The sequence below is a fragment of the Neoarius graeffei genome, chromosome 16 (genome assembly GCF_027579695.1).
Source record: "Neoarius graeffei isolate fNeoGra1 chromosome 16, fNeoGra1.pri, whole genome shotgun sequence".
Lineage (NCBI taxonomy): Eukaryota > Metazoa > Chordata > Actinopteri > Siluriformes > Ariidae > Neoarius > Neoarius graeffei.
The window spans coordinates 26,399,275-26,421,270 of record NC_083584.1 but is presented as its reverse complement, the minus strand read 5'-3'; the positions used below and the strand labels follow the sequence as shown (position 1 = coordinate 26,421,270).

Below are 21,996 nucleotides of genomic sequence, written 5' to 3'. Positions count from 1 at the left end.
ACGGCTTGCCATCATTGATGGAACAATGAATTCTGAATTATACCAGAGAATTCTAAAGGAGAATGTCAGGACATCTGTCCATGAACTGAATCTCAAGAGAAGGTGGGTCATGCAGCAAGACAACGACCCTAAGCACACAAGTCGTTCTACCAAAGAATGGTTAAATAAGAATAAAGTTAATGTTTTGGAATGGTCAAGTCAAAGTCCTGACCTTAATCCAATCAAAATGTTGTGGAAGGACCTGAAGCGAGCAGTTCATGTGAGGAAACCCACCAACATCCCAGAGTTGAAGCTGTTCTGTACGGAGGAACGGGCTAAAATTCCTCCAAGCCGGTGTGCAGGACTGATCAACAGTTACCGGAAACGTTTAGTTGCAGTTATTGCTGCACAAGGGGGTCACAGCAGATACTGAAAGCAAAGGTTCACATACTTTTGCCCTCACAGATATGTAATATTGGATCATTTTCCTCAATAAATAAATGAGCAAGTATAATATTTTTGTCTCATTTGTTTAACTGGGTTCTCTTTATCTACTTTTAGGACTTGTGTGAAAATCTGATGATGTTTTAGGTCACATTTATGCAGAAATATAGAAAATTCAAAAGGGTTCACAAACTTTCAAGCACCACTGTAGTATCTTGAATTGGGTCATGTTGAAACAGAAAAAAAATAGCGGAGAATTTAGGGCCACATGGCCCTAAATTCATTAATTGTTCTATTTTTTTTTTAAACTAATAAAATTGGGAGTCTGTGATTTGAATTCAGTAGCTTTCGGTCCACTAAACAAAAATAATTGGGTGTCAGGGAAAATTCTTTTTATGGCCTACACTTGAAAAATCTGAAAGGCAGTTGACCTTTAATCCTGATCATTTCCTGGTTTTAACGTTTTTAAATTATAAACAAGGTTATTCCTATATAAATTCTATCCACTGCATCAAATAAAAGAACTCTGTACTTGCCTCCTACTACACTCTCAGAAAATAAAGTACATTATTGTATCTTTAGGGGAACAATGACTTGTCACTGGGGCAGTACCCTATAAGGTACTTATTTGTACCCTTTATATACTGCATGGGAACACACACACACACACACACATATATATATATATATATATATATATATATATATATATATATATATACTGGGTGCGATTTGCTGGGGGGGATGGGGGGATCATCCCCCCCTCTGGTTTTTATCTCTGCTGAAAAAAAATCCTCGGGGACAACCCCGTCAATAAAACAAACAAACTAAAAAAAAAGTTGACATGACAGGCATGTTGTGACAGTTTTCTATGGTCTACATTGCACTCACTTTCAAAATGACCCGAAGTGGCAGCTTTGATGTTCACGAACGTCCCCAACAAATAGATACATTGTAGATAATAACAATATCTTTGCGTTCTATGCAGGGATGCAAACAGCGCGCCTTTTGGCGGATGCCGCCTTTTTCACGGCCGATTTTTTTTTAGGGGGGACGTTGGAGTGTCTGATTATAATTTCAAAGTAAATTCTCTCTCTCATTATCTCTAGCCGCTTTATCCTTCTACAGGGTCGCAGGCAAGCTGGAGCCTATCCCAGCTGACTACGGGCGAAAGGCGGGGTACACCCTGGACAAGTCGCCAGGTCATCACAGGGTCGACACATAGACACAGACAACCATTCACACTCACATTCACACCTACGGTCAATTTAGAGTCACCAGTTAACCTAACCTGCATGTCTTTGGACTGTGGGGGAAACCGGAGCACCCGGAGGAAACCCACGCAGACACGGGGAGAACATGCAAACTCCGCACAGAAAGGCCCTCGCCGGCCCCGGGGCTCGAACCCAGGACCTTCTTGCTGTGAGGCGACAGCGCTAACCACTACACCACCGTGCCACCCCTCAAAGTAAATTCTGTATTAAAATTACTAAATAAGCAAATCCGTTACAGTCCATGAAACAGGAAGTATAAGGATGAGAAAAAAACAGTTTAAATCGGAAAGCTGCGCACAATGTGAACTGCGCCATCAGAGCAAACTGTTCATTTAGTATTCATGTATTTTAGTGATTTTTGAGTCACTGTCCATTTAATCCGGAGGGAGAGAAACATCACAGCAACACGACAAACAATGCGAACTTTGTTGTGTGTGTGTGTTCGTGTATTTAGTCAGAGAGATAGGAAGATGAATTTACTATCTCTGGTTTAGTGTTCGTTTTCATTTAGTGTTATTCATTTGATATCATCGGATGTTATTGAGCTGTTAGCCTATTGTTACCTTAATTTTGTGACTTTTCATGATTAAAAAAAAAAACATCTCCCCTTCTGGTTTTTTGGCAAATCACACCCTGTATATATATATATATATATATATATATATATATATATATATATATATATATATATATATATATATATGTAACATTTTGGCCCTAAAAGGAACACATAGTTACCTTGAAGTCCAGTAATGAGCCCTAGGGGGTACGTTAGTGTAGATTGTACCTTGGGGAGCAGAAATGGACTCCTACTGTACCCCTATTTCTGACAGTCCATACATTAAGATAATTTATTATAATGACTCTTTAAATATTACTAATGTAAATCTTTTGATATCTACTTTTGGATGTATTGAACTATGCAGCCAATGTATATTCTCTGATTCTGACTACGCTTTGGTCCAGTTTGCCCTTCTCACCTTCAGCCAGTGCCTCCTGCACCTTCTTTGGGTCAGCTGATAGGTACAGGTTTGTGTGCCATGCTTTCAGGTAGCCAATCGGATTACTGCCTCCTGTCATGCAGAACCGCTCAATGAACAGATCTGGAAAAAGCAAATAAAAGCATATACTGTATTCATTATAGGACAGAGGAAAGTTAGGTCACTGTTTGAGATGATTAGCTGAGATCACTAGCTGCTCTATTCTGTTCATAACTAGATCATAAGTTAATCTAGGTTGCTAAGTTAAGAGTTATTACACGTTTAAGCATTGTGGGAAGCCAAATTGGTCACATTTATATCTGAGCTCTCATTGGATGAATAGATGAGAAGCTATTCCTCTGTCTCTATGAACAGGAAGAAGGGACTGTGAACACAATCCCTGTGTCCGAAATCGCTCCCTACTCACTATATAGGGCACTATGTAGTGCAGACGCCATTTTGTAGTGCTGTCCGAAACCTTAGTGAGGATTATTTACACCCTATATAGTGCACTCAAAGCATCTCATAATGGATCACAAAAAGTAGTGTACAATTGATGGTCACTAACCAAAGCAATATATCCCATCATGCATTGCAGTCGTGCTGAAAGAAATTAAATTAAAAGTCTCAAATTTGAATTAATAAAAGGCAGCGGCAAAGAAGAAAGTATTCAGCCTTGATTTTATAAAACTGAAAGATGCAGGTACTTTGTATTGATTAATGTAGGAAATATCTCATCTCATCTCATTCTCTCTAGCCGCTTTATCCTGTTCTACAGGGTCGCAGGCAAGCTGGAGCCTATCCCAGCTGACTACGGGCGAAAGGCGGGGTACACCCTGGACAAGTCGCCAGGTCATCACAGGGCTGACACATAGACACAGACAACCATTCACACTCACTTTAGAGTCACCAGTTAACCTAACCTGCATGTCTTTGGACTGTGGGGGAAACCGGAGCACCCGGAGGAAACCCACGCAGACACAGGGAGAACATGCAAATTCCGCACAGAAAGGCCCTCGCCAGCCACAGGGCTCAAACCCAGAACCTTCTTGCTGTGAGGCGACAGCGCTAACCACTACACCACCATGCCGCCCCAGTATAATATGTATTTATCACAAAAATACATGCATGTATTTATTATTTTGAAAATCCACCAGCTGACTGATCTGGCACGTTTTAATTGTGCAACAGTAATGACATAAATACCAGTGTGATGGACTAGTGTCCGAAAGCTTTTTTTTTTTATTTTACCAATGGGCTCACTGTATAGTCCTCTATATAGTAATTCCCTATATAGGGAGTAGGGAGTAGTGAACAAGTGAGTGATTTCAGACACAGGGAATGTTATACTGACGATTTCCTAATTCTCCTTCATAACACTCAGGAAGGTAGTGCTCAAAGATAGTGTAATTCACTAGAGAGTTAATGTGATTTCATACTTATGAAGTTGTAAGAAAAGGGTATGATCGCTAAACCCACCTTTAACCCTAATCATAAGCTTTATATTTTTACATGTGACTAGAGTTATTCAAATTGTTATGAATTTGTAAGTGTAAGAGATTCTGAAACCCAAAAAGTAATGAAATAATGTGTTTAAATAAATTTAAACAATGGAAATTTAATTTCTGTTTAATATCCTGCCAAGAAAAAATCTTGACTGATGACCTTTTAGATCAAAACATAACGCATATATTTGTGGTGAGATCACTGTATTATATTTGATGAGTAATAGATACTTGTGGGATGGTTTCTTCTTTAGCTAATGGTACTTTACATGGTGTCCCAGCACACATGAGGAGAAGTCATCAGCAGGTATCGCTGACAAGTGAAGTGCTTTATGTTCCAAATTAGATTTAAAATCATGGGTGTATAAAAAAATCAAATAAATCATTGCTTTTTGCTTAAAGTATACTGGTTCACTTTTATTTACTCTATAAAATGAGAAGGAAATAAAAAATTCAAGAAACATGAATAAGCAATGACAGAACTATTTTTAAAATGAAAAATAAATTCGATGAGATATTATGGAGTTGAGAGGGTGAGAATGTGGAACCTTTCTCTGAAGGTTCAATATTCATAAATGATTATTAACTACTTATTAACCTTGCTTGCTCGGTCTTTATGGGAAAATATCAGACCGAAGTCTTGACAGTACAGCCCGAGCCATACAAAAAGACCTCAGTCTGATATTTTCCCGTAAAGACCGAGCAAGCAAGGTTAATCAGGAGTTTATTATGTGGCTTTTTTATTTCTAAGATTAAAATAGACATCATTATAATGAGGCATAACACTTCTTTCAGTCACGTCATATTTGTAACGTAGTTGAGTCACACACGCAGAATAAAAAGCTAGTGGTTTGAAAACTGAATTTCTGTTCGCGGTTAGCGGTTTCTGAATGCTCTTCGCTGCTCATTTCTTGAATAACTCAGTGACTCTTGTTTGTCTTTCGGCCGTTTTGGATTCTGTTTTGATTTCCAATTAATGTTTTTTGTCGTTTTGTTTTTGTTTGCTTTTTGCAACATTGAAAGCCCACGCCTTGGAAAGAAAGTCCGTAATCGCCCACAGGCATTATGGGAAAACACTGCCCGCCAAGGAACAAATCAGAGCGCGCGATTTTACCGGAAGTAGCTCGTGCCATATAATAATCACTGTTAAAGTTTGTGTCTGTAGGTGTTTTTGTATTTAATTTTGTAATTTTTAGAATTAAGCTTGGATGGCATGGTGGTGTAGTGGTTAGCGCTGTCGCCTCACAGCAAGAAGGTCCGGGTTCGTGGCCGGCGAGGGCCTTTCTGTGCGGAGTTTGCATGTTCTCCCCGTGTCCGCATGGGTTTCCTCCGGGTGCTCCGGTTTCCCCCACAGTCCAAAGACATGCAGGTTAGGTTAACTGGTGACTCTAAATTGACTGTAGGTGTGAATGTGAGTGTGAATGGTTGTCTGTGTCTATGTGTCAGCCCTGTGATGACCTGGCAACTTGTCCAGGGTGTACCCCGCCTTTCGCCCGTAGTCAGCTGGGATAGGCTCCAGCTTGCCTGCGACCCTGTAGAAGGATAAAGCGGCTAGAGATAATGAGATGAGATGAGAATTAAGCTTTTCCATATAATTTTACAAAAATAAAGTTAACAATGTCTTAAATTTTATCATGAGGAATAATTGAACATATTCACTTTACTTGTAGCTAATAGTTCAGTGCTGATATTTCAAATGTTTATATCCATCCATCCATCCATCCATCCATTATCTGTAGCCACTTATCCTGTTCTACAGGGTCGCAGGCAAGCTGGAGCCTATCCCAGCTGACTGTAGGCGAGAGGCGGGGTACACCCTGGACAAGTCGCCAAGTCATAGCAGGGCTGGAAACCGGAGCACCCGGAGGAAACCCATGCAGACACGGGGAGAACATGCAAAGTCCACATAGAAAGGCCCTTGTCGGACGCTGTGCTCGAACCCGGGACCTTCTTGCTGTGAGGCGACAGCGCTAACCACTACACCACCGTGCCGCCTCAAATATTTATAATGTTTTAATAAATATTACAGTTGCTTTATAAGTATGCACAGGTCATTATTAATTAGGCTTTTTTTAAAGAACATTACACTGTGTTACAACATAATTATAAGCCATCAAGTAATAATTTGTAGCACATTATTAGAACAGTAACGTTATCGATCATCAAGTTTATAAAATAATTGCAAGAAATCACTGCTAAGTTACAAACACGCAGTTATATGCATGGTTATAATGATTTATGAATGCAGGCTTTATAGAAAGTGCCATTTGGACCGTCTCAACAGCTGAGTGATTTATTTTGAGTGAGGACTACAGGAAGAAGCTTAAACCACACATTTCCCCATGAGAAATATCGTGGAGCGTGGGAGTCTTTCCACCATTCTCCTTGATGTTTCAGTTAAAATATTCATTCAGTAAATTCAGGAAGCTCATGTGGACTGGTTCTGGTTTGCTGACTTAACAGCAGCATAACAACAATCCGATATTTTTTCTTGTAATATACAAGGACAATGTGTTGTTCTTGTTTAATGGAAACCATTTCATTTCATAGGTTTACTTGAAATACCTTTGGCTTTAAATAAACTTTATTAGCCCGGGTGCAAAATTTAAACCACATGAAAATAATATAAAACACATATAAAATAGAGGATGTCGATAAGTGAATACATACAGTGGCATGCAAATGTTTAGGCACCCTTACTGAAAATTTCTGTTACTGTGAAGAGTTAAGTGAGCAGAAGATGAACTGATCACCAAAAGGCATAAAGGTAAAGACGACACATTTCTTTTCAGCGTTTTCTGCAAGATTTGTGTATTATTTTTGTTTCGTACAATTGGAGAGTGAAAAAAGAAAAGGAGCACCATGCGAAAGTTTGGGCATCCCAATATATTTGAGTTCTCAGGTAACGTTTACCAAGGTTCCAGACCTTAATTAGCTTATTGAGCTGCGGCTTGTTCAAATTCTTCATTAGGAAAGGTCAGATGATGCAGATTTCAAAGCTGTATAAATTCTCTGACTCCTCAAACTTGTCCCTAAAATCAACAGCCATGGGCTCCTCTAAGCAACTCCCTCGCATTCTGAATAATAAAATAATTGATGCTCACAAAGCAGGAGAAGGCTACAAAAACGTAGCAAAGTGTTTTCAGGTAGCCGTTTCCTCAGATTGTAATGTTATTAAGAAATGGCAGTTAACAGAAACAGTGGAGATCAAGGTGAGGTCTGGAAGATGAAGAAAACTTTCTGAAAGAACTGCTCATTGGATTGCTAGAAAGGCAAATAAAAACCCCTGTTTGACTGCAAAAGACCTTCAGAAAGATTTAGCAGACCCTGGAGCGGTGGTGCACTGTTCTACTATGCAGCGACACCTGAACAAATATGACCTTCATGAGAGAGTCATCAGAAGAAAACCGTTCCTGTGTCCGAGCCACAAAATTCAGCGTCTGAAGTTTGCAAATGAACATCTAAATAAGCCTGATGCATTTTGGAAACAAGTCCTGTGGACTGACGAAATCAAAATAGAACTTTTTGGCCAAAATGTGCAAAGGTATGTTTGGAGAAAAAAAGGTGCCAAATTCCAGGAAAAGAACATCTCTCCAACTCTGAAGCATGGGTGTGGATCAATCATGCTTTGGGGTTGTGTTGCAGCCAGTGGCACAGGGCACATTTCATTGGTCGAGGGAAGCATGGATTTGAATAAATACCAGCAAATTCTGGAAGCAAACACCACACCATCTGTAAAATAGTTGAAGTTAAAAAGAGGATGGGTCCTACAATAAGACGATGATCCAAAACACACCTCAAAATCTACAATGGAATACCTCAAGAGGCACAAGCTGAAGGTTTTGCCCTGGCCCTCACAGTCCCCTGACCTAAACATCATTGAAAATCTGTGGATAGATCTCAAAAGAGCAGTGCATGCAAGACAGCCCAAGAAACTTGTAGAACTGGAAGCCTTTTGCAAGGACGAATGTGTGAAAATCCCCCAGGTAAGAACTGAAAGATTATTAGCTGGCTACAAAAAGTGTTTACAAGCTGTGATACTTGCCAAAGGGGGTGTTACTAGGTACTAACTATGCAGGTTGCCCAAACTTTTGCTTTGGCCCTTTTCCTTTTTTGTCATTTTGAAAATGTAAAAGATGAAAATAAAAAATTGTTTTGGCTTAAAATATAAAGGGAATGAATCATCTTTAACTTTATGCCTTTTGGAGATCATTTCATTTTCAACTTGCTTAACTGTTCATAGTAACAGCAATTTTGACCAGGGGTGCCCAAACTTTTTCATACCACTGTATTTATTAGTTTTATTAAAAACAAGACCAGGACAGCATGCTGCTTATTGGCTTTGTGAAGTAGCTATCGGTTTAGTCAGAACCCTTCCAGCTCTGTCACAGTGGGGATTGGAGCAGAAAGTGGTGGGCTTATCATACAAAGGATAGAAGTTCCATTGTGTCTCTGTATGAAGATGTGATTGACCAGCTGGACATATAACATCCAGTAAAAATTGTGTCCAGAAAAACAGCAGGAACTATTGGGCCTTGATCCAATCATCCTCATCTCAGACCTATGTGTTTGCTCCAGTGCATATTTGGAGCATTGAAATGAATTAATATCCTTGACATGAATGTGCATGCAGGTCATGTTTTCACTCTTAATAAATACAGACGCAGGTTTGCAAAAGATTGTCCCAAGGACAAAATGAAGAAGCCAATCAACAGCTAGAATCAATTATTCACAATGAATCCACAATTCATTCATTCATATTTAGTAATTACTTTATCCTGGTCATGTTGAGCCCAGAGGCTATCCTGGGAACACTAAGCATGAGGACGAATACACCCTGGGTTCATCACGAGCCACAGACATTCACACCCAGGAGCAATTCAGAGTCACCAATCCACCTACTTATACAGTATTGTGCAAAAGTCTTATGCCGCCAATTTTTTTTTCATACAAACTTTGTTATAGAGTTCTATTTTATGACTTCTACGTTATCGAGTCAGTACAAAAACATTTTAGAGAGTTCCAAATGTTCATTTTAAAGCACAAAATTAAATGTTACAGAAAAAAAGTTTGTATCTGAGCAGCATATTACATCAGAGAGCTCCTTTCAGATTAAAAAAGAAAACATAATGAAGGCTGCTGGGTTTTGGTGCAAAATTAAGAAGCGAGTCTGACAGTCAAAGTGTCCAGAAGAACTGGGGCTGGTTCTGTAAGGGTGTATTCAGACCAGGATAGTTCGATAGTTCACTTGCTTTGGTCCGAACCAAATGTTTTGGGTTTTTTTTTCATTTTGGTGCGGCTTGCTTTCACACTGTACATTTTAGTAAGCGGACCAAAATCTGTCAACAAAGCCACGCGCAGTGAGGTCGTTCAGCTATTGGTCAGAGACGACACGCGCACAAAGCGTTAAGTTCAAAAGTAGTCATGGAGGCTTTCCGTGCTGTTATTCTTTTTAATGTCATCAAAGCTATATGTTTTTTCCAGTTTTTACTGTTTTCACAATTGTGCGATTACTATGCTGTTGTACAAGTAATTTATCAACGACGACGACAAAGGGCAAGGCGGCTACGGAGGATAGCGCTGATGAGCGCACATCATGTTGTGACAGTTCTGGCTCTTCACGCAATAGATGAATTTCTTTTTTGCGTCGCTAGTACTGCCACTTTTTGAAAGAATGTCCCTGATTTTAATGTAGGTCTGACGGAGTTTCTTCACTTTTAGCTGACATTGTTCTGGGGAGCGCGTGAACCCCTTCTCCTTCATTTTCTCACTGAATACAGCAAAACGTCGGCATTTTTGTGTGTTCTCTCCAAAAGCTCAGATATGTGGACATCTGCCCATATATCCACAAGGGTGCGCGTTTCTTCTTCGGCCCACGTTTACCCCCTACTCATTTTTTGTACTCGCCTACCACTGGTGACTGAACGACCCTTGACAACCGAAACAGTGTTTGCACTTTGCGGTGGAGTGTCAAGACTCTGTTTCCCATAATGCTCGACAAACGACGGAAGCTCCCGAGGTACAAAAAAGCAAAACTGTCAGATTAGGTCCGGTCTGTTTTCACACCTCCAAAAGATCCGCACCGGGGTTCCTTTGGTCCGGACCGAGTCCGACCTTGCAGCTCGGTCTCGGTCCACTTGTTTGGTCCAGACCAGAGTTCGGTGGTTTGTATTCAGACCAACCCAAAAGGTCCAGACCAAGGGAAATTTGGTTCGTTTGGTCATTTGGTCCGGACCAAACAACGTAGGTGTGAATATGCCCTAAGATGCTCAGTAAAACCTACAGCTCAGTTCCTTATCAAACTGCACTCACTGTACCTGAGACTACTATTTTTTAAAGCAAAGGGTCGTCTCACACCAAATATTGACTTTGTTTCATTTATTATAGCTTACTGCTATTTATGGTATTTTTTTAATGTTGAAACATTTCATTTCATTATTTATAAGCTATTTTTGGTCAACAGCATTTCTTTACATGTGCCTAAGGCTTTTGTGCAGTACTGTATGTTTTGTGGAAGTGGGAGGAACATACTGAAGAAGCCCAGAAGGACATGGAAAGAACATGCAAAAACTACACACACACAAACTAACCTGAGTTCTGAATTGATTCAGGAATTCTGGAGCTGTGAGGTAGCAACACGACCCAGTGCACCACCATGCCATCATACAAGTTTGATCTTATTGCTTGAAAGGATCATGACAAAGCTGTCTTTGAACTGGATTTATCCCATGCTGCCAGATACACCCATGTCATTTTAACCATCAGTGAAGAATTGTTATTATTATTATGTGGTGTAGTGGTTAGTGCTGTCGCCTCACAGCAAGAAGGTCTGGGTTCGAGCCCCGTGGCCGGCGAGGGCCTTTCTGTGCGGAGTTTGCATGTTCTCCCCGTGTCCGCGTGGGTTTCCTCCGGGTGCTCCGGTTTCCCCCACAGTCTAAAGACATGCAGGTTAGGTTAACTGGTGACTCTAAATTGGCCGTAGGTGTGAATGTGAGTGTGAATGGTTGTCTGTGTCTATGTGTCAGCCCTGTGATGACCTGGTGACTTGTCCAGGGTGTACCCCGCCTTTCGCCCGTAGTCAGCTGGGATAGGCTCCAGCTTGCCTGCGACCCTGTAGAACAGGATAAAGTGGCTAGAGATAATGAGATGAGATTATTATACTGTATAATAAGCTGTAATCATTGTTGAAAAAAATCATAGTTTATTTGAATTTTTTCCATTCAATAACACTGGAGAGCGTTTGCCCTTTACTGAACTGGATATGAAGAGTAACCGAAATATTAAATCCCAAATATTAAAATACAGTGTTTCCCCTCAGCTTACTGGTTGGGGTGTGTGTGCTGGATGAGGGTGGTCACCTGCAGGACCCCTCCCCATGGCTAATTTATCGCCATGCCACGTAGATGTGTTGCTGGCGGGTGAAGCAACACGACAGAAGGTGGATTTACATTGCATTCATGGCCCAAGAATGTTCAAACTACAAAGATTTGGGCACGTTTTGCGAGAAGTTCACAGGCACATTGGGTGCCTACGAAGTGGTCTCTCCTCTGCTCTGCACATTTTACTGAAGACTTGTACAAGACCTCTGATCTGTTGAGGAGCGTTGGCTATAAGCCCGTATTGAAAGAGGGTGCAGTACCAACAATTAAAGGAAAAGAAAACTACAAGAAAAGGAAAGTATTTATTTATTTTAAAAAAGGAAAGTAAGTTCAGTTGCACCAGTTCTCCCAGAGTGTGAGCCGAGGGTTGTTGGTAAAACCCGGAATGGAACAGGACGTGACATATTATTACTCGGGCAGTGACCTCCCCACGGTGACGTCCTGTCCCATCCTGGGTTTTAGTAATTGCCTGAGCCGAGCAGTAATGGCAGAGTACTCAGTATGGAGAAAATGGAGAATGAGTGGAGCAGCCGTCTGATTTCTCCACTGGATATGCTTGCCTCAGCAGTAATATCTCGCCCTTACATGGAAGTAGTGAATGAACGGAGAACTGAAAGAACAAATGAAAGTCAGATTGTTTCAAAACAATCAGCCACAAGATCAGCCTTCAAGAAACAAGAACACAGACGGGTAAGCTCCGACTCTCATTTGGATACCAAACAACAAAAACAACAACACATTGTTTACCTGCATTTAGATTAATACATGTAACTTGTATTGTGTGTTTAAGTTACCGGTATAAGATTATTTAATTTGCTTCAGATTGTGATTGTCTCAGTTCATCTGATTATTTAATTAGCCTTTTATGTTTTATCAGTGAAAATGCATGCATGTACATGTATGTTGCATAAGTTATAACACCTATTCTGTTTTAATGAGAGTCAACCCACAATCAATGAAGTCAAATCAGTCTTAGTTGAGCAAGTCGGTAACGGTATTTCTTACTTTCACCATAAATGTTTATTTATATGACTTTGGTCTCTAGCTGTCAAAGGCCTCAGCCTTAAAACCGGTTACCGCTGTGACGTCACACACTCAGGGCTGGCTGATTCAGCGGGGCAGCTCGAATGCCAGCTTTGCAGTTGATTTTAACTCTCAAAAATATATATAGTTTTTATTCCCATTTATGCAGCATACAAGAGTCAAGGATGGAGATACTATCCACTCAGAAATGTATTTAAAAATAAAGGTTCTGCGTACCTCGTTTAAAACGTGTGTGGGGGGGGGGAATGGGACTTTTGGGGGGGGATTCCCCCCAGTATAATAGGAGGGGAAACACTGAAATTATAGTCATATAATTTATACAGCGACTGGTATAAATACTTTATTTTGGCCTTGATTTACTAAAATTCTTGATAAAGAGCACAAATTTGCATGTGTAATCTGATAGATTATGAGCACAGGATGATAAAGTCCAGTAAATGCCTTTTTCCTGCAAAAGTAGGATGAAGAAACAACATGTACTATGGTTTTTTCATGGACTCCTGTGAGGCACAACAGAAAAAGGTTCACCCTGTTGCCTGGAGATTTTGTCACATTTTTTTCCATTTTCTTCATCAAACATGTTTTCTCTAATTCACGATCTTGTTGCTATGCCTTAATTGCAATTTCATTGCATTACATTAAATATACTGTAAACTGAAAAAAAAAGCTTTAACATGGATTGAATTCAGTTTTATCACACCCTGCTGGCTGAAAACCCCAAAGGGGGATTATGTCGTGGCAATTTCCGTCCGTCTGTCCATTCGTTTGTCTCAGGAAGGGTGCTCACCCTCTGAAATCAACTCCTCTCACAATTTTTGGAGGAATTTCACCAAACTTGGCAAAAGGCATTGTTATATGTCGGTTGTATGTGTAGGTATCATGCCGCCATTCGGTGTCTAAGAACTACAACTACTAGTCCTCTTCCGCGTGACCATCTACGTCAGTCCGCCATGCACACATAAAACAATGGGACAACGCTTCCACCTTTGTCTCTTGCATCCGGTTTCCGAGGAGTCTAGATGCATAAAGAGATGCTCAAACCCGAAAACACTTCTTTCTTGCAAGATTCACCATCCAGCGCGTTCTGTGCCTAACCACTGTCCAAGGTAAAAGTCCAGAATAGCACGATCTTTAAACTCAACCTGAGTTACAACCAGTTTACTCGTATTAGAAGTGACGTCACGACTGCAGCCCAGGCAGTTAAAAGTTAAGAAGCGATTGAATCCTTTTTAACTCAAAAGCACTGTGCATCTTATTCTGATCAGAGAGTTTTCCTCACGAACGCTGAAGTTCGGACCAAGAATCCTCTGCTTTCCACGGGAACCACCCAAGTGCTCCGCTGGACCCAGAAAGTTCTCTACGCCTCCATCACGAGCGGCTCACGTGCTCCACGGCGAGGCCCGAAACTACACCGGCGAATATTTCTTCATATCTTGCTAAAGGCAGGATTAAGTAAGATTTTGGCATTTGGGCATAATTAAGATAGTCTTAGGAATTAGCTTTTATTGAAATAGTGTGAATTTAAACCCAGGTTTATCTGTTACACTGTTAGACACGCAGCGTGTTGATTTATTTTGGTTCTATGTTCTCTCAATTGTTTAATAGATAGGCTGTGCATGCTCCTCTCTGACTAACACTTTAATTTCCTTATCATACATTTTGACCTTATTAAGGTTTCAGTGAGTTTGGTAATGTTATGAGTGTGGAATCTTTTTGTTACTGAGAAAACACATGCTCAACAGGCCTGACCAGGCCTGATAACTTTAGCTACAGCTTCCCTTTGTCTGCTTAGCAACACAAAGCTAATCTAGGCCTACCTCGTGCTCAGTAGGCCTCACCAGGCCTAACAAACACACTTTAGCTGGGGGGCGCTGCTGAGCAGTTAATGGAGTAGGACGTGAGTTTGAGGGCTCCTGCCGATTTCGAGTTAAATTGTAATTAATCTGCGCTTTTTGGTCACAAAATTTGTCTAGTCTCACTTCGTTTCATTTTTTATTTGCAAAGTTAATCTTGGACGACGGTAAAATGGCCGGGAAGAGCGTAAAAACTCGCAACACTATTCAGACGCAACTGAGGCCTAGCCTGCAAGCTTCAACCACAGCCTCGAGTGACCCACCCAACCCCGCCGAGTCCGTCCCGTCGCAGGCTGGCCCTGACGTCGCCGCTCTCAAGTTCGAGTTGTTGGCTTCGTTGAGGGCTGACATCGCTGATATTTTTAAGAAGGAGCTACAGGCGACTCTTGGGGATGCTTTGTCAACTATCCAGCTCGACCTGCAAACCGTGAAAGCACAGTTGGCTAAGGATAAAGCTGATACGGATGCTAATGTGGCTACACTGAAAGGTACTGTTGTGGAGATGGAGAATGTACTCTCCGAGTGTACCGACGACATCGTCCAGATGAAAAGCGCCATCGAGTACCTCACTGCTCGCGTAGCCAAGCTGGAAGATAAGTGTGAGGATTTGGAGTCTAGGTCACGACGTAACAACGTGAGGATAATTGGAGTACCGGAGGGCCCCGACACTTGCACCACCACTGCTGTAGCTGCCATGCTAAAGGAAGCGTTCGCGTTGGAAAAGGAGCCGCTTTTGGACCGGTCCCACCGGACTCTTCAACCTAAGCCCAAGCCCGGAGAACGACCACGAGCTATTGTGTGCAGATTTCATTATTATAGTGATTGTGTGGACATTTTACGCCGCGCGAGAGAGCTCCGTGAAATTAAAGTCCAAGGTTTGACCATCTCAGTCTTCCCAGACCACACTGCAAAGATAGCCCGGGCTCGGGCTGCATTCAACGATGTCAGGCGGCAACTTCGTGGCATTGACGGTGTTCGATATGGGCTGTTTTACCCGGCGCGGCTTCGCATCACGTATAACGGAGTGGAGAAGGACTTTGTTTCAGCGGAGAAAGCCGGAGATTATGTCAAAAAGTTGACGGATGGGTGAGCTGTAATGACTCTTTTACACAGCCGATCTTTTTTACTCTTTATCGCACTCAGGCTTGATTTTTGCTCTATTGTTTACAGTTGTGGACTCACTTAATCTCAAATTTGTCATTCCATTAATGAGGGTTTTTCCGACTTGATGCACTAACTAGGTTAGTGTAGCTTTTGTTTGTTTGTAATATACGCCGTTTTTTTAAAAAATGATTTATTTATATATATAATTTATTTTCTTAGGAGTTATACACACTATTTTGGTTATTTAAAGAGCAATGGAAATTATTGTATTTTCACTACTTTTTTGGAGACTTTCGCAGTGCTGTGTATAACTTGGTTTGTTATTTAGAATATTTTCCTTTGCTGCCATACTGCCTGTATTTCTCGTGATCTCTATGGAAACTTGACGGGATGTTTATCATTGGTATTTTGGTGGAATGTTTTCTATCGGACGAAACAAGTCTTCGTGTGAGTTTTTTTTTTTTATATATATATATTGTAATTGTCATTTTGCGCATGCTGTTAATCTGATTTGAAATCGGTAGGAGTTTTCGTTTTTTTTTTTCTTATTGTACTCTTGGTTTTTTCTCTTACTCCTGTTTGTTCTGCTTACTCTCCGAGTCGTTTTCACTTTGTTGTGGACGACCTTTTGTCACTTTGGGGAACACCGCTGTCTCCTTTGTTCTGGGGTTATGTGGAGACTTTGGGTGTATGTGTGTTTAGGGGTGTGTTGGGGGGAGGGTGTCCCACCACGGCTTGTTATGACTATCTGTATTTTTTTTCCTTTATTTACTTAAATGGTTAACCACAATAAATCAGGCACATCTCTCAGATTTATTACTTGGAATATTAGAGGCATGGGTAATCCTGTTAAGAGATCTAAGGTTTTTACACACTTGAAACGTTTAAACTCTGATATAGTATTTTTACAGGAGACTCACCTTCAGGTTAAGGACCATCACAGACTACATTGCCCTTGGGTGAGTCAGGTCTTCCACTCAAACTTTAACTCAAAAGCAAGAGGAGTCGCCATCTTATTTAGCAAAAAAGTACAGTTTACATCCACTAATGTCATTGCTGATAAGAATGGCCGTTACCTCATAGTTGCCGGAACATTAATGCAAAAAAAGGTTTTGTTGGTAAATGTGTATGCACCAAACTTTGACGATGTTGAATTTGCAAACAGATTATTAAGCAACCTCCCCTTTTTAAATACTCACCTGTTGATTTTCGGTGGGGATTTAAATTGCGTGTTTGACCCAAAGTTGGATCGGTCTAATCCCCGTAATCTGGCTCAATCTGCTATGGCTAAAACATTCTTTGATTTTATGAGGCAGAACGGTCTTGTTGACCCATGGAGATCTCGTAACCTCTCCATTAAAAAATTCTCCTTTTTCTCTCAGGTGCATCAATCGTATTCAAGGATTGATTATTTTTTTATAGATAGCACTCTTAATTCATGTGTAGTTTCCTCTGACTATTTAGGCATCGTAATATCTGACCATGCACCTTTGTTATTAGATATTCAATTATCTACCTACAGACGTAGCCCCCCACTTTGGAGATTTAACCCTCTTCTTTTGTCAGATAAGGAATTTTGTGACTTCATTTCAAATTCTATTGATGAGTTCCTTTCTTTCAATCAGAATGACTCCACTTCATGTTCATTGTTATGGGAGACATTTAAATCTTATATTAGAGGACAGATTATTTCTTATTCTGCACTTTCCAATAAAAGGCTTAATGCTAGGCTTAAAGTACTTATTTCTGCGATTGGTGACCTTGATCAAAGATGCGGTCTGAACCCTTCTCCAGAACTTCTTAAACAGCGTTTAGATTTACAGGCAGAATTTGCTCTTATGTCAACTAAAGAGGCAGAGCACTTGTTATTACACAGCCGCAGCTCATACTATGAGCATGGTGACAGGGCCAGTCGATTACTGGCACATCAATTACGGCGACAGGCCACTTCCCGATTGATACTTAGTATTAAAAACACGACTGGTATAATTACTACAGACCCTCAGGAAATTAATGCTACTTTCAAATCATTTTACTCATCATTATATAAGGCTGACTTCCCTGCAGACAATACTAGAATGAATGAATTTCTTCAGAATCTTTCTAATTCTACGATTGATTCCGATACTGCCAAACAATTGGACTCCCCTCTCTCTGTTGAGGAAGTGTCCAATTCAATTAAAGCTATGCAATCCCATAAAGCCCCTGGCCCCGACGGGTTTCCAATTGAATTTTTTAAAACATTTATTGGAAAACTGGCACCACTACTCTTATCAGTTTTCAACGAATCCTTGGAATCTGGTTCTTTACCACCAACCCTGACACAAGCCACTATAGCTCTCCTTCTTAAAAAAGATAAAGATCCAACCAGCTGTGGTTCTTACAGACCGTTATCTCTGCTTAATGCTGATGTGAAGGTGCTGGCTAAAGTAATCGCATCTCGTTTAGAGAACGTGCTCCCTTCTATTATATCTGAAGAGCAAAATGGTTTTATAATAGGACGCCAACTGTTTTTTAATACCCGTACACTTTTTAATATAATCTACTCCAAGTATTCATCTAAACTTCCTGAGATTGTAATTTCATTAGATGCTGAAAAAGCTTTTGACAGGGTAGAGTGGGAGTACCTGTTTGCAGTTCTGAAGAAATTTGGATTCGGTGATAAATTTATTTCTTGGATTCGCCTTCTTTACTCATCCCCAAAAGCTAGTGTCCATACTAACGATATCTACTCTGATTATTTTGTCCTGGGTCGCGGATGTCGCCAAGGCTGTCCTTTGTCGCCCTTGCTCTTTGCAGTCGCTATTGAGCCTTTATCTATTATACTAAGGTCCTCCCCTTTATTTAGAGGAGTCGTTCGAAATGGGATTGAATATAAATTATCGTTGTATGCTGATGATTTGTTATTGTATGTAACTGATCCTGCAACTTCTGTCCCTCCCGTTTTAAATATTCTGGAGAACTTCAGTTCGTTTTCAGGTTATAAATTGAATTTGGAGAAAAGTGAATGTTTTCCCATTAACACTGCAGCATGTTGCCTCCAACAGTCAGACTTGCCTTTTCATTTTAATTTGGCGGGGTTCAAATACCTAGGTATAAATGTGACGCGTTCAATATCTGGCCTTGCAGCAGCTAATTTCACTCCTCTCATTTCAAAGATTACATCGGATATTCAAAGGTGGGGTAACCTACCCCTTTCGTTAATTGGCAGGATTAATGTTGTCAAAATGAATATTTTACCAAAATTCCTTTTCTTATTTCAGTCAATTCCTCTTTTTCTGCCAAAAAACTTTTTTGACTCCCTGGATAAGATAATTTCTTCTTTTATATGGGCTGGTAAATCACCAAGGGTTCGTAAATCTCTATTGCAGAGATGCAGACTTAGCGGTGGACTTGCATTACCCAGTTTTCAATCTTATTACTGGGCTGCTCACATTCATAAACTTTGCTACTGGTTACAATCTCCTGGAACCTGCTGGTGTAAATTAGAACTACCATCTTGTAGGGGATCCTCCATAGCCGCTTTACTCTATTCTTCTTTACCTACAAAACTCTCTTTATACACTGATAACCAAGTGGTTCTGAATACACTAAAGGTCTGGTATCAATTTAGACGACACTTTAAATTCACAGCCATATCTTCTTTGGGTCCTTTAAACAACAACCACTTATTTCCTTCATCACTCTTAGACTCAACATTCTCAGGGTGGTATGACAAGGGTATCAAACAATTTAAACACTTATATGTAGATGGCGTTTTCGATAGTTTTGCCAACTTGTCATCTAATTTTGGACTCCCTGCTACTCATTTGTTTCGCTATTTTCAAATTCGTAATTTTGTTTCTAAGTGTTTCCCTAATTTTCCCTCTGTACCTCCAGAGCAACCTTGGGAAAGCTTGCTCTCACATTCTCCACATCAGAGAGGAATGATTTCAAATATATATAACTTCATTTTGGCATTAAACAGTCAGTCAAATGACAAAATTAAGAATGCATGGGAAAGGGAACTGGGAATTCAATTAACTGGAGAGGTCTGGGAACGCGCTGTAGGTAGGATACAGTCTACTACTTCTTGTGCTCGTCTTGGACTTATCCAATTCAAAGTTTTACACAGGGTCCATTTTTCCAAGTCAAGACTTTCTGAAATATATCCAGAAGTAGAAGATACATGTGATAAGTGCCATGGCTCTCCCTGTCACCTCAGCCATATGTTTTTTCTTTGCCCTGAGCTGAATAGTTTTTGGACAGGCTATTTTTCCATTATGTCCACTGTTCTTGGTGTAAATCTGCAGGCTTGCCCGTTGGTTGCCATTTTTGGGATTCCTGATGCCTCACTTGCACTGAATTCTATACAAAAGGATATTATTGCTTATACATCCTTACTAGCAAGACGTTCTTTACTGTTGCATTGGAAATCTGCTAAATGTCCTTCCATTTTCAGGTGGCTTAAAGACACCATGTTTTTCCTAAAACTGGAGAAAATTAAGTATACATTGAGAGGATGTACGGACAAGTTTTTTCACAAATGGCAACCCTTTATTTCATATTTCACTAATTTGGAGGTACTGCCCAACTGAGTGTGTCTGTTGTACTCAGGAATGCATCGGTAACCAGTATCATTTTTTTTTTTTTTTTTTGTCAGGACGAGCCGTGGGAGACGGGAGGGGCGGGGGGTGGTAGGGTAGTGTTTTTTTTTTGTTCATTGTTCTTTTTTTTTTTTTTTTTTTATATATATAATTGAAGTTTTCATGTGCATGTAAGTATGTATATATTATGTATATATATTTTGGTATATTGTATGTACATATGCATATACTGGTATGTATGTGTTTAACTATAAAAAATAAAAAAAGATTTAAAAAACACACTTTAGCTAGGCCATAGGGCCTTTCACAAACACACACTAGCAACACAAGGCTAATCTAGGCCTCCACCACGTGTAGTTAGCTACACGAGGCTAAACACATGGTCAAGTCCTTCCCACACACACACAAGCACACATTAGCAACAAAGCTAATCCTTTGTTCTATTTAGATAACATTCCTTTGTTTTAGCTAGCAACAAGCTAGGCCATACACACACACACACACACACACACACACACACCTCACTGCTTGTATATATTGATTTATTATTTTTATCTTTGTATAATAAATTCATTTATTAAACAAACTGTGTTTATTTGTGTGAACAATATCTGAAGTCCCCAATCTCTCGAAGAATTCAAAAAGGTGCATATAAGTTATGTAATATGGTAAGTGATCGTAATAATTTGGAAATATACCATAATTTAGCTGTTTGGTAATTTATTATTAAGCACCAGGATTAATGGTATGATTCACTAAATGATTCATTAAATGATTCATTGAACGATTCACTAAATGATTCATTGAACGATTCACTGAATGATTCACTTCAAATGAGACTGATTCTATGGTATGATTCAATTCAAAGGAGTCAAAGTAAACGATTCAATGGGATTGATTCATTTTAATTATTAACCTTCAAATTTAATGAGATTGATTTAATGAGATTGATCACTTAATTTCAATAATTAACTGATTGCACCCACATATGCATATTGTTATTTTGTTCAATTCGGTAGCATTTTACCAGAGTTGTGGCCCTTGATTTACAACCTTGTACTTTCACAGTTTCATGAAGGTGTGCTTGCCTTCTGACATCAACTCCTCTCACAATTTTTGGATGAATTTCTCGAAGTTTGGCAGAAGGCCTTGTTATATGACGGTAATACGCATATTGTGATTTAATTTCGTATGTGAAAATTTTACCAGAGTTTTGACCCTTGATTAAATAACTTGTACTTTGACAATTTAATGAGGGTGGACATTCTTCTGAAATCAATTCCTCTCACAATTTGTGGAGGAATTTCACCAAACTTGGCAAAAGGCTTTGTTATATGACAGTTATACGCATATTGAAATTTCGTTTAATTTGGGCAAATTTTACCAGAGTTATGCCCTTGATTATTAACAAACTTGGACTTTGGCAATTTCATCAAGGTGTGCTTGCTTTCTGAAATCAATTTCCCTCACAATTTTTATCCCCTGCTGGCCGAAAGGCCCAAAGAGGGATTATGTCGTAGTAATGTCCGTCCGTCCATCCGTCCCAGGAAGGGTACTCACATTTTGAAATCAACTCCTCTTACAGTTTTTGGAGGAATTTCACGAAACTTGACAGGATTCTTTGTTATATGTCGGTAATACGCATACTGCAATTTCGTTCAGTTCAGTCGCATTTTACCAGATTTATGACATAGTTGCCAGTGGGGGATATTGTGCTCTCAGAGCACTCTTGTTACTAATGTAACAGAGCAATATTTTAAAGCTTCCATGCTTTCTGATGCTTCCACACTTCACTTCAGATAACAATGAGACATTTTTTTACGCAACTGCCACTAACATGCACTGAAA

The 21,996-nt window shown here is 40.0% G+C and overlaps 1 protein-coding gene across 1 annotated transcript in view; it reads right to left on the bottom strand.

The window, feature by feature from the left end:
• The window catches only part of nt5c1aa (5'-nucleotidase, cytosolic IAa), a 56,454-nt gene that overhangs the window by 17,109 nt on the left and 17,349 nt on the right, over window positions 1-21,996 (bottom strand). The window contains exon 5 of the mRNA XM_060942027.1: window positions 2,678-2,800. Coding sequence (XP_060798010.1) covers window positions 2,678-2,800 — 123 coding nt within the window. The remainder of the gene's footprint in view (window positions 1-2,677; window positions 2,801-21,996) is intronic.